The sequence below is a fragment of the Dermacentor variabilis genome, chromosome 1 (assembly GCF_050947875.1).
Source record: "Dermacentor variabilis isolate Ectoservices chromosome 1, ASM5094787v1, whole genome shotgun sequence".
NCBI classification, from domain to species: Eukaryota; Metazoa; Arthropoda; class Arachnida; order Ixodida; family Ixodidae; genus Dermacentor; species Dermacentor variabilis.
The window spans coordinates 219,277,940-219,304,093 of NC_134568.1; the positions used below are offsets into that span (position 1 = coordinate 219,277,940).

General features: G+C 41.0%; 1 protein-coding gene across 3 annotated transcripts in view; it reads right to left on the reverse strand.

The window, feature by feature from the left end:
- The window catches only part of LOC142557372 (NACHT domain- and WD repeat-containing protein 1), a 110,366-nt gene that overhangs the window by 81,810 nt on the left and 2,402 nt on the right, over nucleotides 1-26,154 (reverse strand). For 2 of the 3 annotated variants that reach the window (XM_075669177.1, XM_075669168.1), the window contains exons 2-7: nucleotides 21,500-21,611; nucleotides 15,478-15,691; nucleotides 12,421-12,789; nucleotides 6,131-6,455; nucleotides 2,013-2,187; nucleotides 1,704-1,915 (exon numbers count right to left, since the gene is read on the reverse strand). In XM_075669177.1, coding sequence (XP_075525292.1) covers nucleotides 1,704-1,915; nucleotides 2,013-2,187; nucleotides 6,131-6,455; nucleotides 12,421-12,789; nucleotides 15,478-15,691; nucleotides 21,500-21,564 — 1,360 coding nt within the window. In that variant the 5' untranslated portion in view covers nucleotides 21,565-21,611. The remainder of the gene's footprint in view (nucleotides 1-1,703; nucleotides 1,916-2,012; nucleotides 2,188-6,130; nucleotides 6,456-12,420; nucleotides 12,790-15,477; nucleotides 15,692-21,499; nucleotides 21,612-26,154) is intronic. The other variant, XM_075669185.1, reaches the window with a different exon arrangement.

Sequence of the window (26,154 nt, forward strand, 5' to 3'; positions counted from 1 at the left end):
CTTGAGCTGTGCTGCTGCTTACATAGTGCAAGATTGTGTAATCACTAAAATAAATTTTACTGAATGCCTAATTCAAGCCAGTGAATTCTCTGCAAGCATCACATTTATACGTAGACCGAGGTACTTGATATCATTGATTATTTAAGGTTTGCTGTCTTGCAATGTGCAGTAGGAACACTATGTTTATCTTGTTTATGGTTACTCCGAGTTCAATAAAGCGCACTTCAACAGTTATGGTGTCCAAAGTAAATGTGAAATTGTCATGCTGCTATGTATTTAGATGTGTATTTAGCGCTCTTTGGCCACACCTGGCCCTTGCACCACCAAACATCAAACGTTAATTCATTAGCTCTGTAGCAAAGGTACTGACAGTGACATGAGTGTTAAATATCAGCTGCCACATGATGCAGAGCTCCAAAAAAGATGCTTAGAGCAGACTGGGCTTCTAGTATCTCCAACACTCGTGAGGCGGCACTACTACATGTGTTAGTAAAAGGTGCCGGCAACAGCTACTTTGGCTTTGACAAAAATGAAATTACATAAACGGCAAAAGATGCACGCATGCATTAGTATGAAATTGCATGCAATTTTATGTTGAAGTGCATTGCTGCTAGCGGCATACGAAAAACACAGTTGTCCCTTTGTCAGAAACAGGACATTGGCACCTGGATTAGCTATGAAAGGCAACGTATGAAACTTTAACACTGCTCTGTGAGGGAGTGTACGCAATATACATAATTACTATAAGGTGAGTAACAACCCCTTAGTTCAGCTAGTCATACTCACTAATAAGCTGTACTCACTAATAAGCTGTAAATAAAAGAACAATAAAAATCGCATCATGGCAATGTATAGCTGACAGAGAATGGCAAGCAGTGCCCTATTTTGCTTTAGCCTCATGGCATGCTGGTGTAGAAGGAGCAGTGGGAGCGCAGTGGAAATTTGAAGCACAATTTTTTATTGCCTGCAACTCCATTCATATGCACCACATTCAGTTATGTCCTGCTGGAAGAGAAACATGAAGTGGTGCCTTTTAATGTGAAATGCATTTTACAACTTATAACTGATGATTTTTTGCAGTGAGCTCTCATTAAGGGACCATGCACAAGCAAGTTAAAAAAGGTGTTTGAATGTATGAAAGGTTGGTTTGATTGGATTCGACAAACTTTAGTATAGTTTGGGGACCCCTGATCTATAAAATTAAAGGCCTCAAAAGGTAGTACAAGAACTGCAGTACAAGTAGAGAACCAGATGTGCCACTTTTTGGAAGCAGTAAGGATTTTTTATCTATTGAATATCAACACGATGCAATGAAAAGAATACTATCAAAATAAATTAAACTCAATCCAAATACTCAAGGTAGCATAGTTATGTGTAAAACTGCATGAATTTGGCAGCATAGGCAGAGCAGTAAAAAAAATTATCAGTAAATGATATCTATAAGTTGGTTAAACCTAAACCAAATTTTGGCCACACTTTCGTCTCCAACACAATGGCCAAAATAAAGCAGAATAATATCATACTGACTTAAATTTGCACTCATTTGTACTTTGAAATCCTGAGTACACATAATGCGACGAAGTACTATGAACTACGCCCTTAAAGTGATGTTAAAAGTAATGTAGACCAACAATGCTTTAAGTAATTGCACCAAAAGTAAGTAATGTGAAATATGTCGTTGTACATATGCTCTGAGAACACACCTCGGCATGGTCGAGTTGTTTCATCACTTTCATCTTCTTCAACAACAGTGTCCACCATGGCTTTCAGATCCCGGCTAAGCGTAGTGCTTAGTTCGTCAAAATACTCAGTATTTTCCTCAGCACTGGGCCCTCCCTTTGACCACTTAACACGTAGCACCAGCTTCTGTGACTCGGGAAGCCTGTCCTCCAGCTGAGCCCTGACTAGGTTGTACCTGCATACCAGTCAAGCCATAAACAATATAATGGAAGGGAGAAGAAAAGCCAGGTAAAAAAATGGGCAGATACCAAAAGAAAAACGGGCAAGCGTACCGTTTTGAGTCAGAAAGGTCGACGGGACCAGTGCCCTCAGCTGGTTCCACTAATGTGCCAACAACACTATTGCTCCGCTGGGGTCCCCTGTGAGTGAACCTTCGCTCCATCCAGAGACAACAAAGTGGTTTCTGACTTTCAGTCAACACAGCAGCTTCCAGTTCTTCTTCCACCACTGCAGCAATGTACATCAACATCGGTATTTTCGCACATCACAAAAATAACACTTTTCTGAAGAAGTTAAAACTTCTGTGAATTAGAAATACATTTCTTTTGGCAACTTTATAATTGTTATGGCACAACCGTCACAAATGTTTTTCCATGAGTGCACAATTTCTCAATGATATTGTTAAAGATAGTTCACGACCATGGCAGTATTTTTTCATAACACAAAAAGAACATTTATTTTTAGGCACTAAATTTTTATGCTCTTTAAAACACTGGTTCGAAACATCTGCTTTACCAGTTGTTTGAAGTTTAAATGAAGATTTGTACTACTAATATGTATTGTTGCATTAGTTCATGCACAAACTTACACTCGGGAATAGCACAAGATAGACACAAATGAGGAAGACATCTGCCAGCTAAACAGGTACTAAATAAAGATAGTTGAAGGTTAGTGCCTGTTCTGTCCTTCTCGTCTACATCATTTATGTGCTACTTTTTAAGTTTAAATTGGTGCTGCTTCTAAAGTGTTGCAAGACACTCACTGCATCACACCCCTTGTGAGGTGTGCTTTCCCTTCACTGTTCTGTACTCCTGCGTACTCAGGAGTGAAGTGCAGTGCCAGCCTGCTGAGCATATAGATCTACAAAAACTAATCAAAAAGCTACTTTTGATTGCAGCATCAAAGGCTAAACCATGGAATTTTTGTGCACGAAATGAGTTGTACCCTGCTTACAGTGCTTATCTTCCCGAAGGTTTTGTGTGTTGAGTGCCGACAGCTGTGGGCTGGTGCTTGTAAATTTTCACTGTCAGAATAGTAATTGGAATTTCAAATAGTGCAAGTGCAGTGTGCATCAAATTAAATAGGCAATACTATTTCAAGCTATATGACACTTCAAGCATTTGCACACTGCTAATGATAAGCTCCCTGTCACCACCCCTGAGCAGTGCGAGCTGAAGAAAAAGTTGACGCTCGTAAGTCTTGCTCTGCTCCAGTGGTTGCATGATGTTGCATTGCTTTGTATCTGAGACACATGAACTTGGCTAAAAAAAAATATTGCGCAAGGTTCAGAGTTGGCCGTTTCCACTGCTCAGATCCTTGGTGGTTGGCCTTGGAACAATAAAAACAAAATGTCATATACAGTTGACTTGTGTTAATTTGACTTTGATAGGACCTATGAAATTGATTTAACTATTTGGCGAGTCAAATTGAAGAAGAGGCAGAAAAAATGCTCAAATACACTGCCGCTTCAGTTGGGAGTATTTGCCAAATTCTAACACACCTCCAAATCTAACGCATACCAAGTTTCTATAGGTTCATTATAGAAAAATAATGTAGAAATGACATTAAACAAAGTAGAAATCCAATGTACACAAGTAAAATGTAGCATGCCTCCAATTTTAGCAATCAGAAAAAAGATGCAACTAATGAAGTTTACCTTCACAGAATGGAAATTTATGCTTAATGTCCATTATTCACTCTCAAACAGCATTTCATCCCTGTGTATGGACCACAACATGTAGTTCTCCATAAAGTCCATTGTGCATTGAAGATCCACGACTGCAGCAATCGTAAACAAGATCGTGGCCCACGCCTACATCAACCACTTTATTAGTTTGTCCTGTGACGTATGCAATTCTCAAGAATTCTGAAAACACCCGGCATGACTTGGTTGCCGTTAGCTTTGCATGTAAAATATCTTTTTAATTAGCTTTGTTGTCAAAAGACTAAAACCATGCACTGTCATTGTCATCCTGTATGAGAACTTGTTCAGTTGCCATCTTGTGATGACAATGGGAAAGATGCTGCCTCTGATGGTAGGTTGTTGTGAAGGCTGTGAACACGTTTTTGTATCCGAATGCATCACGCACACAATATTTGGACCAATCTTCTTAGAAAAAAAAAAAAATCGGCCTGCTAGAAATGGGTTACTATGGTAATCATTTTTGCTTGAAAATCTTGCTAGGGAAAGCTGAAAATAGTTTTTGGTAGGAGAAAACGTGCCTGACAAAATCACTGTCTCCCAACACTGCAAATACAGATGCTGCAGCCATTGGGGTCACAAGTCGAGTCAGCATTTGGGTCAAGTGCATTTTTGCCGACTAGTCAAGTTTGAATTATCTGGTGAGGGTGAACTTCAGAATCCAAATAATGAAAGCTTTGGCCCATTGAAATGTATGGGCAGCAGCTATGATGCTCTGTTGGGATATAATTAACCAGAAAATCTAATTAGCCAGAGTTAAATTAACAAAAGTCTACTGTATTTCTTACTTGGCTTCAATATAATGCAAGGTGTGTTTTAAGGGGTCCCTTACCAGGCCCCATGGCAAATTTTGGTTATACACACTAGAAGCTGCAAAACACCGTCAAGGAGCATTTCATCGAAATAATTTTTCAACACAGTGATGCTCTGTTTTTCAAAACAGAGCATCACTGCCAACGGAGACACTCTTTCCTTCTGCCTCTAGTAGCGTTCCCAAGTGTTGTTCCTTCATTGCCTTCTCCTATACTAAAGCTGAGGAACAAACCATGGTGTCGAGCTCCACTTCCTTTTTTGTGGCATTTGCGCCTCCTGCATTGGCTGATTAGTCAAAACACATACTGCGAAGAGGCATTGATGACTGTGACTTTCTGGTTGGGAGCGGGCATCCGCAAGAGGGAAGGAGCACGCCATTTGGTTTGAAATTTCAGCTGCTTTTGAAGTGTGCAGTGTTGTAATACTTTTCAGACACTATCGTCAGCACATCGTGTATATATGTTTGTTTGTTAAAAATAGCCACACCTGGTAGGGGACCCTTTAAAGTGACAACATGAAAAAAGAAAAAAAGAATGTATATTAACACAAATACAGTTAAACCTCAACATAATGAACTTCAATATAATGAAATTCTTGATATAACAAAATATTTATCTTTTTGCACTTCTTGTCCATAGAACACCATGCATTTTGAACCGAAATATAGTGAAGTGTGTTTATACACGATTTCAGTATAACGAAATTTCACTGCTGCCGCGAGCACATACCAAGGCAATAAGTGAAAACTTCCACAAACACACCTCTCAAATCGTGTGACCAAGAGCGACCGCTGAAGAGAAGGAGCGAAGAAGATGCTATCGCGCTTCAATCACTGTTTGTTTTGGGTGTGAGTTGGTGTCTGAAGTTGAGCCGGGAAGCATGGTGACTTGATAAGCAGCGCCTTGCAGGGTAAGCAAAGGGGGAGGGGGCGACCTCGGGGTAACGCAGTCAAGTTCGCATGAAGGTAGGGGGCAAGTTTGTGCGTCTCCTTTTCTAGGTTGGCCGTGGCTGTGCGTGGCTGAGCGTGTCCGCAGTCCGCATGCTCCGTTTTAGAGGTCATCTGCCACGTATGCAAGGACTGGGAAGCGAGGATGTTGTGGCATCATGTGCGTTGTCTTCCCCCATGTTTAGTACCAGAAGCTGCGTAATCTTGAGTATTGGAGATGCATTGAAGCAAGAGACAGACGAAGCATTCGCTCCCCTGTTGCCAGCACTTTCCACGATAGCGTCAACTTACTGTGGCTGACATTAGCGGCCACGGGGATGGAGTAGACACAAAAGCGTGGCTGGCTTCGCTTTGCACCGTCTATGTAAAGATATTGCCGACACTGCATGAAACTGCATCTTTTGCTGCCAACATTCAGATTTAGCAAAATGTAATTTTTTTCTCATTCAATTTTTTTTTGTGATTGACCAATAATTTGGAAAATTTTGCAGACACTTCTGCTTAAGAAAAATACATAAGCAACTGCACTTATTTGCATAAAAGGTAGAACTTCAATATAATGAAATTTCTGCACAATGAAGCAATTGCCGATTTTACCGAGTTTGTTATATTGAGGTTTAGCTGTAGTACACTTTATTACTGTTATCAAACAACTTACCATCATGCAGTTTACACCCAGAAAAACTTGGCTTCAGAAAACTAAGACCTACCTGACACAAGGTACTTTCCACGCTGTTCTGTAGACAGAGTAGATCTCAATGCCTCCACCATTTGTGATGCCTGCTTTTGCCACAATTCAAGAGCAGCAGTTTGTGCTGAGGGATTCACAGACACAATGTCTGGTATATGCTCCCGTATAGCACGAAGTCTATAGCACTTTGGGACACTATTCAAGTCTTCCATGTACCAATCCAGGAGCAGCTGCCTCTGTTCTGGCGATTCCACAGCATCAATAACACGCATCAGCACATCGCTAGGCAAGCTAGCAGGTAAGATGTGTGGTAGCTGATTTTCCAATTTTTCATTCAAGAGTACCTGCAGAGTTTCAGAAAGAAGATTGTAAACAAGAAGTTGGCATGCCCATTCAAATAGTGTATGCATGGCTACAATCCCGAATAGTTTGCCTCCACAGTCTCTTTTGTCCTTTCATTAGTACTTTTCTATAGTTTTAAAGGAACACTAAATAATTTATGTTGACAGCCAGGTAGATTACACTTTTGGAGTACTAGCTAGGTAATTTTTTATTCAGAGAAAGAACAATGAAAAAGTCAAATATGGGTTATGATGCTGCCTTGTAGTTTCCTCACAAGCTTCCTGTGACCTCATAGATTGTCGCAATGTGTGGTCAAGACTAGCAAACAGTTTATTGATTAAAATCGATCATCGATTATATTTCATTTGAAAATAAGTGAAAAATTCAACCTGGCAGCTTTTCCCGCAAAAGCTCATCCTGCACAAGAAAAGGTCCAAATACATGAAAATGCAGTGAAATTTGTGACATCATTCTTATGTTTCTGGTGCTACAATGTGAGTGTGAGGTTCAAGTACTATGACCTTTATTTCATTTACATTAATGCACACTTTTTTATTGTTTTGAAAGGGCAGTCTACCAGTGTAGATTTGTTTTATGCCTCCCTCTTTAATGTGTCTTTCATGCATACAAGCATCACTCATTTTCATACTCTCTGATCGATGAAAATTATAGCTACTGACAAGTCAAGGATGCAAAAAAAAAAGGCCTTTCTGCAAATGTTTGCAGGGTCTGCTCTCTATCCTTCCACAAGTGAAATAAAACAAAAAAATTCGCACTTGACATAAAGTGCAAAAAACTTGCGCTTTAAGTCAAGCATGAATTCTTCCAAACTCGCCCAAATTCCAGTTCTTGAAAACAAAAAATGTATGCCTTCCCCAGAAAGATAGAAGGTGTTGCCTTTCTTCAGCAGTAAAAAATATGCCTGCGTTGGTCAGACATGTAAAGCCTGGAAGCACTGTAGCAGATGACAATAACAAAGAAAACTCACTGCACAAATTATAAATGAAGCACAGAGAACCAGAGCAGTAGCAAATAGAGCCGACAAATATATTTATGGTGAAACATATGCGGAGAATTGCATGGGTGCTCAGCACCCATGCAATTCAACACAAACATTACGCACATCACTGCAGCCTACTGCAAATGCTAGGATGCGTCAAATGAATTAAAATTATTGCTCTTCTTGCGAAAAAGTGAACAAAAATACACACACGTACGCAATATGCGAAGAAAAATTTGTGATAACAATTTGGTGGTGCATGTATGTAGGTTCTCTTTGTGGTGCTTGTGCCACTGCATTCTAGACATGTAATTGACTAAAATATCCATGTGGCCCATTTTTGCACCATACAACACACCAATGTTCATTAAAGCTTGACAAAAAATTCTCAAAAGCATTATTTGCCTATCAGAAACAACAACAATGAAGCAAGAGAAGCCACTGGCACACTGCTTCCTCACTACACAATGACACTTTCGCTTCTCACTAATTTATTGGTGCATGCCCCATTAATCAAGGGCCATAATCTTATTAGGTCAGATTCCTGACCACAAGTGCTTGTCTTATTTTTCTCACCAGAGAGAGGACACCAGAGGTCCGACCACATGCATTAAGGTTTGTGTCATTTTTATTACCAGCATGTACACATATGCACAAGTTTTCAGGATGCGAGTGGTGTGAATAATCAAGAGCATTTTGGAGCAAATTTTGTAGCAAGCAAAATTGCAATTTGTAGTAGCTGCTTCCCTCCCCTTTTGTAGCAGGTGGTTAAAAAAAAAGAAAGACCAAAACTTAAATACTGTTGAAACTCGATTTAACGAAGTGATGACGATGCTCGAATTTTGTTAAATGGAGAAGTTCGTAAAATCAAGAAAGAAATTTTTTGGTTCTTCGAAATCTAAAATTGTAACGTTATGACATGCAAAAGCTACTGCGGCATTGCATTTGCCGCTAATCCAGCCATCTGTCACATAAACCAGGAAATAATGAAAGCAACCACTGCCGCCCGTACCGAGGCGGTGTTGAATCCGGTGTTCCATGCATGGGTGCGACGTGCAGCCTCGTCAAAACAAAGCTATGGCCGTGACTAGGGCACCTAGATGTTTTAATGCGATAGCTTTATAGCGCATGCTTGAAAAAAAAAAAGAAACCTGTCTGTCAAAAGTATAAAGAAAAAAAAGTAAAGTATTTATTTCAGGAAAATCTTCGTTAAATAGAGTTCGACCAAGTTAGTTTCATTAATTCGGATTAGTGACAACACTGAACCCTATGGGTACCTGCCGGGGAATGGAAATTGCTTTGTTAGATCGGGAACTTCATCAAATTGCATTTCATTAGATTGAATTTTAACTGTATACTGTATTAATTTAAAAAATAAATATTTTTTGAACTGCAACAAAAAAGCCACTCATCAATAGCTGTAGATCAAAAACACAATAGTGAATTCAGACTAGGCATAAATCACAAATGAGGGCGACTTATAATGTATCCGCTTATAGTGCAGGACCAGACTTTTCTGACTCCTGTTTAACCTCCCATAGAACTATATATATATATATATACCATTTATAATGGCGCTGCTGGAAAATCTCACAGAGAAGCGAGGTGATGTGCGCGCTTCTCAACGAGGTGGGCCTGCTAAGAGGATAATGACAAGGGCAATGCCAAGAAGGGGATGCGGGGAAAAAAAAAAGAAACCTGTGAAGTTAAGCTACAGAAGAACACTCTCTCGAGTTTCAACTTCAAAGCCTCGCAACTCTTGTTGTAGAGTGGCAGAACGATAAGGTTGGTCTTATGGCATTCCTTGAATTATTCAGAAGCCATCAATACCCTGTTTACCAAAATCTTAGGAACTGATATTTTGCAAATCATTGTAGCAAATTAATTAAACGAAGCTTGCATAAAACTAGAACCAACGTAGATGAACAAAAATGGACCTCATATTCAAAATAATCACATAGCATACATACATATGTACAAGTTTGCAGCACCAAACCTCAAAGAATAAAGATTTCTTTAAATTTTTGGTCCAAGGCCCAACTCTCCCTTTAAAGGGCCCCTCAACAGCTCTGGCAATGTTAAGCTAACAAGCGCAGTGCCTACAACACGAGCTAACAATCGTGTTTGCAAAGTATTACACTGCTGCGTGCCACAAAGAGAGCTGAAATTTCAAACCAAGCACCGTGCACCCTCCTCCTTGGAGGTGCTGTGCTCCCAGCCAGAGAGTCGACATCAGTCACACAGGTGCACCTATGTAAATGACAGTGCTGTGGCATCACTCACAGCGACACGTGTCTACGAGAATTATTCAAGGCAACATCAGTTACTTGTTTGATTTTGTGCTGACTTAGTTTCATTTGACTTAGTTGACTGACTTAGTTTCAATGACTTAGTTTCATTTTCTACGTGCGCGACTGCATGACATGGGAACAAGCAGATGAAACGGAAGTAGTACACCTCTCTTGCTATGGTACGAAGCAAAACAAAGACTTACAGACATTCGGTTTGCAGGTTTTATTATTTCTCTAAAATTTAATTTGTCTACTGAAGCAATAGCTTACACAAATAACAGGTGTTGCCTTGAATAATTCTTGAAATCACGTGCCACTGTGAGTAACGTCACAGCACTGCCATGTACATAGGCACATTTGTGTGATATGTGTCGACTCTCCAGCTGAGAGTGTGGCGCCTATGAAGAGAAGGGCAAACGGCGTTTGGTTTGAACTTTCAGTTCTCTCCACAGTGCTTAGCGATGTAATACTTAGCAGACACGATTATTAGAGTGCACTGTATGCACAGCATTTATCATCTCAAAATGGCCAGACCTGGTGAGGGGCCTTTAACAAATGCCCAGACTGCAGACGGGGTTGACATATAGTAGTCAAAACTCTTTAAGTGCCTTCTTGATAGTTACTACCAACCTTCTCATCTGTGTAACATTATACAAGTATTGCAAACATATTTTTTTTATTGCGGCTAATTGGTTGAGGTTACATGAGCTATAAAAATGGGCAAGCGTCAGCATTGATGTCATTGTTTTGCTTGCTCAACATCAAGGAAGGAAACTACACTAAGGTGCTCCAAGTGTGCAAGTCTCTCAGGAGACGGAACAAAACTCACCCAAGTGCGCTGCACTTCATGCCACTGAGACAAGTGGTCAATTGAATACCTTTACTGCAGTTGGACTTATGATTGTGTATGTGCGAGTTTGCCATGCTTTATATATGTCCACTCAAGAAAATGTCACTGACACTATATTAAAGGCAAATAGTTAATTGAAATAGTACAGATTTTTTTTATGCAAAAACATCAAAAGGCATACTGAGCGAAAAAGTCGATGTCTGTAGCAGTGAAACGGCACCTTAATTCCCAATGGCTGCGACGCCACATCACGAGTGCGCCTCGAGAGAGCAGAGTGGGCAAAACGGTGTTGCGTATCACGTCATCAGCATGCCTTGATGGAGTAGACACAGTGATGTGACACCGCGGGGCAAGACAGGTTGTCGTCGGTGAGGCAGTTGCATGGAACGTGCATGCAGGTGCCGCCGTCTTGTTCTCTGAAGCTGGTGCACAGTCCATATCTTTCTATCTCACCCCCACTGAGCTTAGATGCTCCGTGTGCCTGCCGGCCTTGGTGGCCGTTGCTACTTCCTTGGTGTCTCGTCGTGGAGAATGTCAGTGGCATGCGGCGTTGGCACCGCAGGTTGCTGCTGCTGCTTGCTGGCTTGGGCAGCACATGCCGCTATGGTACATTACTTGCAGCACAAAACTCAAAGGACCACTCAGCGCCGTTCAATTGGACATTAATGCTTTCGCATTCACAACTCATAAGAAGTGCTTAGGTGCCCTTGGATTTTTTTTTTGCAAAGTTTCTGGACAAGAAAATCAGCAGGTCTTTAACTCTCATAGTAAATCCACAAATATAATTAATGTATTAATTAATCAATTAAAATTTTCTAATTGATGTGATTGACATTTAATTTATGCTCCAACTTCTAACACACACATACATACACACACTTTTTCCAGGCATGCCTTCTGGCGTACAGTGCAACAAAAAAATGCAGTTGATTGCGATAGCAAATTAGTGGACAGTTATACGAAGTAAGGATAGTAGTTTTATCGGCTGTATAAACTTGTAAACATAGGCATACTAGTAACTGAAGTAACAAGCTTGGTGTCACGCATGCACAAGCAAACATGAACACATCTCACTCTATGACCGCGAAAACTTGCTGTCAAAATGCTGCAGTGGGGAAATGCGGCAGCAGCAGCAAGCGAATTTACCTTTGTGCTACCGCTCGTATCAACGTGAACTAAGTCACGAAAACACAGCGCAGTGTGGACTCTGTACTATCACAGATGGCTTTCAAGATACAGCACCCACAGTGGTTGCTTGGTGGCTATGGTGTTGGGCTGCTAAGCACGAGGTCATGGGATCGAATCCCAGCCACAGCGAGTGCATTTTGATGGGGGCAAAATGAGAAAACACCCACGAACTTAGATTTAGGTGCACGTTAAAGAACCCCAAGTGATCCGAATTATTCTGGAGGCCCCACTATGGCGTGCCCCATAATCAGATTGGGTTTTTACATGTGAAACCCTATGATTTAATTTAATTTCAATATACAGTGGCTTGTCCGGGTGTGCCCGGCTGCCCGGGTCGCCGAAGTAGAACATGCGCCCCCCCCCTAGCCTCCCCCCTAAGCCTTGCGCATGACGGAAGGCGGCACGCTTGCTCCCCGCTTTCCTCCATTGCGTGTGCGAGATTGAGCCACGATCGCCGACTCACCCTCGCATGCTTTTACTCACACATACAGCATGCAGCGATGATTTTATCGTCCTTGGACTTTATACGTAGTCTCATGGCGACGCTGACACCTACGGCAGAAATGCGCCTGGAGTGTCCACATAATTGTTATTGCAATAAAGTGTGCACCAGAAGCAAAAAACAGGCGTCCCCATACCAGTGCCAGAAAGTGGCCTTGTGTGCGCAGTCGTGTAATGGTCAGGTGGCAAAGATGTGCAAAGGTGTCGCGATCCATGGCCTCCACCTGGATGCCCCAGTGGAGGTCCACCACATTGAGATCGTAGCCTTTGTCAGCAGCATAGGCACGCACACTGGGGTAGATATACTGTTCCAAGTGTGTGCGCTCAGCCTCCATGTCAGCCAGACCACAACAGATGTAAAGGCTGATAAGCCGGCTGCCAGCAGCCAACAAGGATGCAGGCACAGCACCCAGCCGGCCAAGCAACAGTGCCTGCACATCATCTGGGAAGGACTGCAAGCACGGCAACCCGTCATCCGAGAAGGTGTCACTGCCTGGTGCTGGGCTCTGGGCACATAAGAAACCAACAGCATAGGACACGGCTTAGATGCCAACCTACTTATTTACAAACATGCTAAGGCAGAAATTGCATGCCTTCTTTGCACCACTGTCTGAGATGATCTATGAAAATGTATGTTTGTGTGGTCTCACGAACTTGACAATGATAAAAAGTGACAATGACAGTAACAAGTCTATTTAGGAAAGTCACCACCACCCCCTTGGCTGAGGTTGCATGTGTGAAAACAAAAGGGACATAGTAATGTCAGGTGGTGGTGTAAAAATGGGATGTGCAAAGTTGTTTGCATGAATATAGTGTAGAAAGATCTTGATCAATAAATTTATATGAGCTGATTTAATTGCAATGTGGCGAGGGAGCTCATGAAATTTGTTGATCAATTTCAAAAGAGTTGACTGAGTGATACATGCACCTCATCTGTTCTTGATGGCCGTGTGTGAAATTAAGGTTTAATATATTGCAGAAGAATCGACATTTGGGCGAGTTGGTACTGGTTGAACATCTTGAAGGGGCAGCGCAATAAGACGCAGACAGAAGGCAGGTTTCCTGCCTTTGTCTTTGTTGTCTTACGCTGCCCCTTCAAGATGTTTAATACATATTGTGTAAAAGATCAATGGCTGCTGTCTTGCTTCCAGGAAAGCTCAATGCAAAAATGGAAAGAAAGCTGCATTGAGGGGGTCAAAGTTATTTCACAGTTGAAGGGACATTGATGAGCAACACCAAGTTTGTTTATAGTATCATTATTTCAAAACATTATTTTACTTAGAGGTAAAAGGCTCATTAGTAAAAGAAATGAAGACCAAACTTCCCTTTCAATTTCATTCCAGATAAGCGAAACATTCCAAATGCACGAAAATCTGTAACATTCCACTAAGATCACTGGCACTGCAGATTGGGAATGAAATTGAAAGAAAGTTACAGCTTTAATTTTTTTCTCCTAACCATCAATTTTTTCCTGCCAAACAAATAAAATAAAGTTTTGATATGTATGAGCTTGGTCAGCTAGAAAGAACATAAAAATGAGAGGTGGATAGCAATGCCATCTAAGTTCTCAACCAGCTCTCCATGACATCATGGATTTGGCAGTGTCTCCTCTGGATTAGTTAACTGTTTACTGATAAACAAAGGCTACTTTGCATTCTAAGGACCAAAGACTCAACTCAGCAACATTCAACTAGTAATATTCTAAACCTAACCCAAACATAGTTCCTTAAACACAGCAAGTGTAAGGATGTTATACCGCACAAAGCTATTCCAAATGTGCAAATGTTTTGCGATGTTAGAGAGAGACTGCCAAAATTCATTATGTCTTGAAGAACTGGTGAGAGAACTCTAAGGTGGCACTGCTATTCACCTTTCATGCTTATGTTCTTTCTTGCTTACCAAGCCTCCACTCATAGAAGAGATACTTCTGGCTTCACAAACATAATTAATCCCAGCTGAACATCAGATAATTCTAGACCCTTAAACTTAATGTAAAATGCAAAAGGTGGTGCAGCTTGACACTGTGGCTATTTAAAAATATTGATTGTGATTGCAGCTTTAAACATCTTCATGCCCCGGAACAATGATGGATGGCAGTGCTTCCATATGCCATATATGTTACAACCACATAACCTATTTACATACACTTTGACCCAAATATTGTTACGATTACTAAAGAATAATGAAGAAAGAATTACATCGATGGGACAACGAAGGCAGTATGACGATGACAGCATGATGCCAATGAGATGACGTTTCTGAAGTGATGGCAATGGCAAAACAACAGCACGACGACAGCATGATGAGAGTTGGATGACTAAATTAGAATGACGACGATGGAACAACCATGGCGGCATCATGACGATGGTATGATAACAAATACACGACGACGCAATGACGACGATGGCATGGCAATGGTATGAGGACAGTGGGATGATAACGATGGCGTGATGATGACTGCATGACAAGAGTCAAATCATGAAGCTGGAGTGACAACGATGGAATGACGACGACAGCCTCATGACAACGGTATGACAATGAATGCATGATGACTGTTTCAACATATAATATAAACTCAGAAGCATAGATGTGACATGCCACCAGATACATATTTACACGTGCATGCCACATATGCCCCCACACATGTTAGCACACATGCATATGTAGGCACCACGTATACGTAAGCTACTAATACTAGTCTATTCTCCATACCATCACCCCAAAATAATATTCTTTCTGCTCATAAATAATCGAGCAGTCAAATAATTGGCACTCTAGTTCTGCAGCAATAACTAATTAAGAACAAAAACACCCCACCATCTTTTGATAGTCCTTAACCCTTTAACCCGCAATACCGAGCTGTACTCATCGTGGGAGGTTGTACCAATATTGCCAATGACAAGCTACACTCATTCAGCCTGATGTGCTGCTCCCACTGCCCAAGACGAGTTACAGTCAGTAATTGGTTTTGGGTTCAGTTTTCAATAGAGGGTGGTAGAAGTCCGGAAAAAACATGTAATCAAGCATCGAGAATTAAGTAATGTATTTACAGAATCACAATGATAGAAAAATTTATGGCTACATAAAAAAGAAAGCTTTGGAAATTTGGTACATTTTTCAGGAGCTATTTGGGGTTAAAGAGTTAGGAATGCTGCACACACACAGTCACAAAACTGAAATTTCAATCCACTCACTGTGACCTGAGGAGCTGGAGATGCAAGGGAGCCACTATTCTGCTGCACTTCTGTTAAAGAGGTGTCAACTGGAGCTAAAGGGGGTGCTGTAATTCCAGCAGTAGCAGCAACGGATGGGTCAGATCGCGAAGGTGGTGGTGTGGACTCTTTGCCATACGGTAGGCTGTCGGTGGAGCGCACTGAACTGCGCCGCCTTCCTTCAGGAGAACAACTGCTGAAAATTGCACAAACAAAAATACACTAAGTGCAGGTGCGCAGGCTATGGCATGCTCAAGAATAAACACTAAAAAAAAAAAGACATGTGGCACAGGGAGTTCAATTGGAATATTATATCTGATTGGAATTCAGAATTCATGCCAATGAAATAATCTGGGAGCTATTAGGTTAGCAGTACCTTTAAAAAATGTACTTGTTTCAGGTAACTTGTCTAAACTAGCCCTAGAGAAAGTGCCACCTGATATATTGTGGTTCTCCTTTGCATAAGAAGGTACAGAGGAATTATTTTATATTAACTGCAGACGACTGATCAGGCCAACTAATGCACTTTTAAACATGCATAAAAAATAGCAAGCCGCAATATCACTGGGAATGCCTACATAAACTATGTGCTTCAATAACAGAAAAAAACCTCACCTGGGAATATAAAACATTATATAGCAGCACAAGAAACAGACAAAGGTGAGAAAAGAGAAAAAAAAACACATTTGTGTTTATCTTTACACTGCTATATTACGAACACAATCTAACTAGCCCAGTTCTGTAGTCTTCTGCACACACGACAATCTGGTATGGACCTTTCCATACAACAGCGCCAGAATTTGTGTTTATCATGGGACGATACTCTCTCTTGAGTGTACCTGCTGCCAACCACTCCAGAGCTACAAGAGTGGGTGCAAGTCACTGCAAGTGAGTACCAGACATTGTGTGTAGATGAAAGTGTGCCTGCATGTGTCAGTTAGCCTGCAAGTGTGAGCACAAGTGAGCTTTAGTAGATGTGAGTGTGCATGCTTTTTCCAGAATTCACCAGAACAACTGGACAACACAGAAAAAATAACACTGCATACTGCATATCACCAAAATAGCAACTAAATTTTTATTGATTATCCTGAGGTGTACATGTGGAATCAAGGACAGAAAAAACAGTGACAGCTGATAGTTGTATCTTTGGACACCCTCATTCAATCCTGCTGTAAAGGAGTTATTTCTTTTTGCATCAGTGTGATCAATAGAACATCACACTTCTTGCTATTTTTTTCAATGTGGAAGGCTTCTAGTACTAAATTAATTAAATTCTGGGGTTTTATGTGCCAAAACCACAATCTGATTATGAAGCACACCATAGTGGCGGGCTTCAGGTTAAATTTGTACATCTAAGGTTCATTAACATGCACCCGATGCATGATACATGAGCTATTATGGCAGGTGGCTTCTAGTATTACACATGCTGTTTTGTCACAGTTCTAATGCGATAGCATTAAGAGCCCTGTGTCGCAGAAAATCCGGTGTCAGCGTCTGGTGGCAGCCGCATTGTCCATCAGAAAAAATAATCCTGAACCACAACCACACAGGCCCTCCACGTGGTGCATAGGCGTTACTTAGTATTTAATTTAAGTTAATTCACTCATTTGGGATATACTTTTTTATACCGAGTGCCACAGATGAGTCGCAGCCATTTTATCATCATTTTACATGAATGCTGCACAACTTGATGGCACAAGCTTCCCACAAACGGAGCTTTTGTGGGCGAGGTTGGCAGAAACAGCACACAAGTCTGGCTCTCTTGAGTTATAAAAATGGTGGTTTCGAATTAGGCAGCTGCAGCAATGATGGCTGCCTTTTTCAATGCTGGAATCAAATTTTTAAAATTTTTTTCTTGACCTCAAGTAAAGAAGTAGACCTGGAAAGCTCTAGTGAGTCATGTTTGTAGGTTGAACTTAGAATTGATGATCGCAAGCAAGAGTTCGAGCTTCTGGCAGACTATCTCGCATGGAGGCATCTCACCCTTTGCTGCCGGCACCTCTGCGAATTTCTTTCCTCGCTGTGCCAGGAATGATGCATTGCATAAGAAACAACATAAGCACAACTCACTTCTGTTTCAACAAATTTCAAGCCTCATAGATTTTTTCAGAGGCTATGCCTATCCGAAACTCAAAAACATGAAATAAGGCACAACTGACAACTGAAAACAAAACAACAAACAAACTACTGAGATTGCAGTAACGAAAGCTGTTTGCAATGAATAAGTCATAAAATAAATTCGAAAATTTTGGTGGTTTTCTAAACTAAGATTTGGCACAAAAAAGGATTAATGATGCTGCATACTCCAGTACTCAATTGCAGTTACATCTGCCCGCCTGGCCTATATGACACTTGCCACAAGAAAGTGGAATATTATACACCTCTTTTTCATATCATAAGAAGCCAACAAACACTGACACCAAGGACAACATAGGGGAAATTACTTGTGCTTAATAAGTGAAATAAAGAAATGATGAATTAATGGAAATTAAAGTGGATGAAAAAACAACTTGCCGCAGGTGGGAACCAAACGCACAACCTTCACATTTCGTGTGCGATGCTCTAACAATTGAGCTACCGCAGCGCTGTTTTCCCATCCACTTTCTTGGGTATTTATGTGTCCTAGCAGAACCCTGGGAGTGTTAGCCAGCGCCACCACACATAGACCTTGGCAGCGGACGTGGAACGTCCTTTTTGCCGCAGGCGCCACGAGAATGTGATCTTTTTGGGTGAAGGCAACTGGTCAATAAACCCACATATGCTACCTGAAGGCATCAATGTAGCCGGATTCGAGACCCTCGCTATGTAATAAACAAGAAGAAAGGGGGTTAACCGAGGGTCCCGAATTTTATTAGTCATATCATAAGAAGCCAACAAACACTGACACCAAGGACAACATAGGGGAAATTACTTGTGCTTAATAAAGGAAATAAAGAAACGATGAATTAATGGAAATTAAAGTGGATGAAAGAACAACTTGCCACAGGTGGGATCCGAACCCACAACCTCCGCATTTCGCATGTGATGCTCTACCAATTGAGCTACCGCAGCTCTGTTTTCCCATCCACTTTCTTGGGTATCTATGTGTCCTAGTAGAACCCTGGGAGTGTTAGCCAGCGCCACCACACACAGACCTTGGCGGCGGACGTGGAACGTCCTTTTTGCTGCAGGCGTCACGAGAACATGATCTTTTTGGGTGAAGGCAACTGGTCAATAAACCCACATATGCTACCTGAAGGCATCAATGTAGCCGGATTCGAGACTCTCGTTATGTAATAAACGAGAAGAAAGGGGGTTAACCGAGGGTCCCGATTTTTATTATTCATATCATAAGAAGCCAACAAACACTGACACCACGGACAACATAGCGGAAATTACTTGTGCTTAATAAATGAAATAAAGAAACGATGAATTAATGGAAATTAAAGTGGATGAAAAAAACAACTTGCCGCAGGTGGGAACCGAACGCGCAATTCGCATTTCGCAAAGATTGTGGGTTCACGTTCTTGTGACGCCTGCGGCAAAAAGGACGTGCCACGTCCGCCGCCAAGGTCTGTGTGTTGGCTAACACTCCCAGGGTTCTACTAGGACACATAAGTACCCAAGAAAGTGGATGGGAAAACAGCGCCGCGGTAGCTCAATTGGTAGAGCATCGCACGCGAAATGCGAAGGTTGTGGGTTCGGTTCCCACCTTCGGCAAGTTCTTTTTTCATCCACTTTAATTTCCATTAATTCATCGTTTCTTTATTTCATTTATTAAGCACAAGTAATTTCCCCTATGTTGTCCTTGGTGTGAGTGTTTGTTGGCTTCTTATGATATGACTAATAAAAATCGGGACCCTCGGTTAACCCCCTTTCTTCTCGTTTACACCTCTTTTTAGTATTTCACATATCTTGTCCTGAGCACCTTTGCATATCTTCTTTACTGATTTACTTGGCAGCACATTTATTAAGTGTTGATAAAAGCAAAGCATACAACATTGACACTACGTTTGAAAGCCATCTTCTTTAAATTGTGCATCAGCTTATGAATGTACAACATGACAACATGCCAGCTTCTTGTGTTTTCTCCTGTATCATTTGGCTTATTTTGCTTGGCCTGAACTCTGACATCATGCAGAATGGGTTTGGAAACAGTGGTGACGAACAATATTGGATACTTGGTGTGCAAATCCTGCAGATTTGTTCATCAGTGCTGCATACAACTTCACATTGGCATGACTTTGCCACGGAAGGCTTTAAGGCTGTGCTGATTATTCCCCTTTCTATGTTTCTTAAGAGGCCCAAGTCATGGAGCAAAACTCCATGCTTAATTTAGCTAAATATTTCCAGCAAACAAGTACAGGCATGGACTTCATTGTTAGGTCAAAGAACCCAATGGAGCTATTTTATGGCAGCTTATCAGATAAGTTCATGGCAGAATTTCTTAAGGGATGCATGATGGCTTCAGAGCTCCGACTGATACTATTCATAAGATTATTAGTTCTGCAAAGTAGTGCTATTGACATAACTGAACAGAGCTGTTGCCCCACACCACACAACACTATATGTTCTGAAAAGTCGGGTGTACATAAGCTCTTGCGTGGCACCTCAATCTGGAATAATGTAAAACTATTTCAATCTATTTTTATTCTATTTTCACCATTATCCTTCCGTAATAGGTTAAAACTGCGCACCCATTTGGGCGGAGCCCGAGCCGTTTTGACGTATCATAGAGGGCTAGTGACAGATTTGGAATAAAAAAAGACTGGAATAGTTTTACGTTATCCCAGCCCAGCTCTTTGGTATCTGCATCGGTTCACATAGAAGGCAAATCCAGAACACTCTGAAAACTTAATATGTTCTTGGTATATTCAGGTATGTGAAAGATGTGAAAGTATGTGAAAGCAGAACACATTCTGTGGACAGTAGCTTAGAAGTTATAACAGATGCCTTTAAGGAGTCTTGCCCAGAAATTTCTGTAATCATAGAGACGTCAAAAAGAAGATTCACAAAGGGGCACAGTACAACACATGCTGCATTCCAGAAAGTGGTAGTATACAATATTCTACTTTCATGAAGCAAGTGGAATAGGTCAAACAGGCCAAACAGGTCAAACAATGTAGCACAGCAGCATGCACTATCATTGAAATGCATGCACACAGGTCCATTTGGCATTTCACTAAAAAAAAAAAAAAAATTAAATTATAGGGTTTTATGTGTCAAAACCATGACAAACACCGTAGTGGGGGACTTTGGAAATTTGGACCACCTGGGGTTTTTTAATATGTACCTAAATCTAAGTGCATTAGTGTTTTCGCATTTCGCCCCCATCGAAATGTGGCCTCCGGGGCCGGGATTTGATCCCGCAACTTTGTGCTTAGCAGCTCAACACCATAGTTACTAAGCAACCATGGTAGATGGGTGGCATTTCACTGCAAACAGGGTGAATGCACCCCAGAATTGAGCACAACATGCATTATCCATATGAACTGTCATAAAATGGCAAGTGAAATAGCTCCTTTGACCATTGAATAAAACAGTGAAATGTGTGAGTGCTCCACTGATCACAGTGACAAAGAAAAGAATATCTTTGAGAATATCTTCGCAGCAGAACTGAATGAGTATGCCCACAGATACAAGTATGAGCTTTCATTCTTTTATTCTTTCTTTTCTTCATTCCCTGTATATATCTCAAGATAACCAATAAACATTTTGTTGTTAGTTCAGCAACATGCAATGTTCTTTCCTTCACTGTTGTCCACTTTGTCTTCCAACTTCTAGAAAAGTATAAGCCAGTTAGCTCAGTTGAGAACAACGTTGAATGCCTGTGACACAAGTGACACAGCAATAGGCACATGCCTTCAATAAACACACTCACTTTCATTCCAGAATCCCGAGTATGGGTGGACGCGAGTCTGCGTGTGTATACCTCAATAAAATACAGGTAAGAGAGCATCGCAAGGCATTCTTCAGGTGTTCAGTACTTTCGCGCTGTCATGATAATTTTACTGCAGTTACGCACCCTTTTTTCTTCTTCTTGGAACGATCCTTGTCCTTCTTTTGTGCAGAAGAACAGCTGCTACCCATAGCTCTGGTTCTCTCGTCACCGACTTCAAAAAGGAAAAGGTGCAATTCTGGAAACATTAAAGTTCACTGGTTGATAATCAGTTATTTACAGACAAGTGCTGGCTTGAACAAAACTACTCTAGCGAGATATGCAATGTAATAATGACGCAGCAAAAGACAAAAACTGTGAGCTCATTCACAATTTTCCCCAAGACTAGTGAGCAGAACTGCTTGCATAAAAGCAAGCAAATAAGAATTTTCTAAGGACAGGCACATGAGCCACACTAACATAATCACAGCAAAAATATGAGATTATGGGGCCACATTTTAAAATGATTATCTTTATTTTCTGTTCTTTTTTCCCTTGGCCATTGGCTTGCACAAAGCTGCACCCCTGCTATTGCTGGGATCGGCGACTCAGAAATGAATGATACAAAGCAGAAGCAGATGAAAAGAATCCTTACTATGTACAGTCCCAATCATGCACAATGAAAAGTTTACTATCACCTGGTTGGTGGAACATGAATGCTGCAAATATTCAGGTACACTCTATCACAAATAAGTAAGGGAGTGCAGATATTCAAAATTTCAAATATTAATTGAATAGTCTTTGCTACTTGACTTTTATTCAGTCCAAGGATTTGCTATTAGAAATTTTTTAATCGTCATTCCTGTTAGAATGTAAGAAAGAACAGTTGGTTACAGGGACAAAGATTGATGCAAGTCATGACTGTTTCAAATTATTCTGCTGCAAGAGAGCTGTGATAGCTGTACAGAGGTACGAGTTCTTAAGTGAACATATAGAGCGGCTAACTGCAGCACAATTATTTGCAGTCATTCAATAAGGATGCATCAGCTTTAGACAGCCTACACATTTGTTGTTTTGATTTAGGCAAAGCAATTTTTATGTCACTTCTGTCACCACATTTGCATCCTTTTGAACCAATGGGTGGTGCCGTAGCATTATACTTGGTTCCTTCAATGAACACTACATCCTACGTGTGCTGGGTGACATGATGTTCTTTTGTTTCATTACTGTAATTGACACACAGCGTCAGCTATGAACACCTTTTAGTTGTTTTTCACTTACAAGCAGCTGGATACAGCAGCTTCTAAATGAGAAACAAAAGCTACAAGCAGCCAAGTGGACATTAAGTTGTGAACATTACATGTATTAAATAATGTAACAAGTTTCCCTTTTTTAACCGAATGGTCTCCATGCAACCTATTTACTTGGTTGAGAAATAAAACATATTCGGTATTCAAAGGTTATTTTTCAAATATTTGTATTCAATTAGAAAATTAAGGTAAAACCCAATTGGCCTCACTGCTGTTTGAAGTTTTTGCTTGAATGAACCATCTGCATTAACCATCTGCATTAACACCTTAAGCGCTTTGTTATTTTCACCTTATTTTGCATCTTTTATTATGCCACATTTTAAACTTACTTTTTTTTTAGAACTTTTAAAGCCTTTTGAACCAACTTACGTCATACTTTAGGTGTACAAACCTCATTTTACTTCTTCACCAAGCAATATATATGTATTTTTCATTTCCACGAATGGCACAGTCCGCAACAAGAAAAATGCTTTATTTTGCAGTGCTTCAACATCCACTATTCTGGAAACAAATTACGGCAGAAAAAAAAAAAAAGAAAAAAAAAAGAAACTGACAGTTGGGCGTGGTAGTAAGGGTTCATTTTTCTTTGAAATGGCACCACAGGGAAACATTAACAAGAAATGACACTATGAATACAAATGCCGTGTTCGGCGCTAGTGTGCATAGTGTCATTCCATGTTTGTGTTATTCTGTGGAACCATTTCAAGATAAACCAAAGAAAGTATTTCACCCATTCTTTCACTGCTAAGGCAGGTCACGAAGTGGGTGAAGTTTCAAGTAGCACAGAACAGCGCACGGAGCTTTAACACAGCACTCGCACCATATTTCAATATTTCCTGCCAAAATGAACTCAGAGACAGCGATTTCAAAAATGCGGTACTTCAGCGCTGACAAAGTGCTGCCTTCTATATAAAAATTTAAATTAAAATTAAATTATGGGGTTTTACGTGCCAAAACCACTTTCTGATTATGAGGCATACCGTGGTGGGGAACTCCGGAAATTTCGACCACCTGGGGTTCTTTAACATGCACCTAAATCTAAGTACACGGGTGTTTTCGCATTTCGTCCCCATCAAAATCCAGCCGCTGTGGCTGGGATTCGATCCCGCAATCTCGTGCTTAGCAGCCCAACACCATAGCCACTAAGCAACCATGGCAGGTTGCTTTATGTAGTAAAACAAAAAGACTGCAATAAACGCAGCCTTCAAGTGCTGACAAAAGGCTTCCATATGTGTAGTAGAACACAAAGATCGAATAAGCATGGCACGTTTGAGTGCTAAAAAAGTGCTGTCATCTATGTAGTAAAACACAAAAAGTGCAATAAATGTGACTTTTGAGCACTGGCACTATGCAATCATCTGTACTTTAAGAAAAAAAAATGTAGACATGCTCCATTCGTCTAAATCGCTTTGAAAACAAGGATATGGCCAGCAACAGCTAAGCTCATCCAAAGCATAATTTACCAGTACTGCATTGACGAGCTAGGTTCATCTAAAGCACTTAAGGGGTTAACCAGATAAGCGTAGTAAAAGCAAAGTCAATGCAAGCAAAGACAAGTGCTTTGCCCTTTATTTTGAGCAATACGATAAGGAGCTCAAATTGTCATAAAAATTCATGGTTCTTCAATTTTTTTTTTGTCATCAAGGGTGTTAAGACAGTGAGCTAATGGACAATTTGCATAATCCTTCAAGTTGGCTGTCCCGCAAACTTAGCTACAAGACAGCTTTGCAGAACAACCACCTTCAGATTTTTGCAAATCGTCAACTGTCTGAATTTCACTCTTCCTGTTTCTTTCTTTAGTTGGCTCTTGCCGTGCAGCCCCACTGCTATCGCCACAATTGGCTGTTTTGTTGTGGTGATAATTTAATGATATTTTACAACAAATTTTAATGATATACAGTCACTATACTATCTTGTACACCTAGCTACTTTTCTTTTTCAGATGGCTCAAAGGTGTTATTTTAGAGCTACCAGCCCTTCTATAAAGGAACAGTTTACTTGAAATAGTGATGATTTTGCATAATTAGTAGGGTAAATGATTGATCCATTAACCTTCCAATTGATCAATTAATGCTATACTCACGACTATTTTTTGTGATTGTAATCAACTCTGTAATGCCAAATCACAGTTCCATATCAATGAAAATCATGTATAACAACTTGTTTACCTTTATTTCTGGGCATGGAGAGTAAATTTGTACAAACAACAAAACAAATGTTATTTGAGTTATAAATGAATTAGTATAATTAATTAGTGATTAATCTGCTGAACTGTCCACAACTGAAAACTTGCTTCCCGTGCTTAAATCAGAATTTTGAGGTACCAAACATCGTAGCACATATATGTTCGGGCATTACAGGGTGAATTGGTCGATCGAGGCCACGTGGGCAAAGCAGGCAAAGCCTTGGTTTCAACCAGCCGAACCGCGGAAGCGCTCTAGAGCGCTCGAAAACAAGTCGAAAGTACCATCACAATCGACACCCAGTCCTGATAATTACACTTTCGTTGCTAAATTCCCGGCGGGCAGGTGGGAATCGAGCGCAGGGACACATTCGCCAGGTTCATTTCGAGCACTGCGCTCGGAGCGAGTGCTACCGAGATCATGTGGCTCCTCTGATTGCTCATCTAGCTCCAATTTCAAGCAAACTCCAGGGGGCTGCGCATCGTTGAAAACCGAGTCGGAGCGCGGTAGGAACCAAGTGAATGCGCCATAAATATACGATTATAGAGGCTAACCTTCTAGCCTCTATAATACGATCTTCGCAGTCGCGCATAAAAAACGCCCTCATCGTTTCATCGGCAACCTTCGTCTTAAACACGTCATTGCCCGCCCGGCCATCTCCCCATATAACCATAAAAATAAAGAAATAAAAAAGAAAGGTGAAAAGAAAACGGAGATACGGAATTGTTAACTTTTCCATCGATCAAAAATACAGAAATAAAAAAAGGGGAGCATGAAGAGGGGGATGGTGAACAAGCCGCGCGGTGTACAAAAGCACCCCCGTAGGAAAGCTTTCAGCGCGGCGTCGGAGCGGTGCACACGTCGGAATAGCATTATTCGCGGATTCTCGTTTGTAGGTGCTGCGTATTTGCTCACCACTCGGGTCAACATGCGCTAAAAGCAAGCTGCGAATATTTAAAGCTGCCGCAATGGACATCGAAAGTACCAATTAAGAGTGCTTACGATGGCCTGAAACTTCAATCGCGCGTTGTTAAACATAACTTTTAACGGTGAACAAATTGCTTTGGAGTACGAAGCATGGGCACAGACGCGTAAGCGATACCGTCGGCCGTTCTTTCCGCTGCGCCAGTTGGTTCAGCTGCGCGTGCTCTTCGGCCTCGGAAGCAAAGCGGTTAATTAGCAGCTAGATGTAGCTTGCTAGGTTGAAACCGAGTTTACCTGACCGCCTATAATGTTTTACTATGGCGAAAAAACTAATCAAGGTGTTTTATCACTGTCCTTTTTTCGAAAATACCACATACATGTAAGC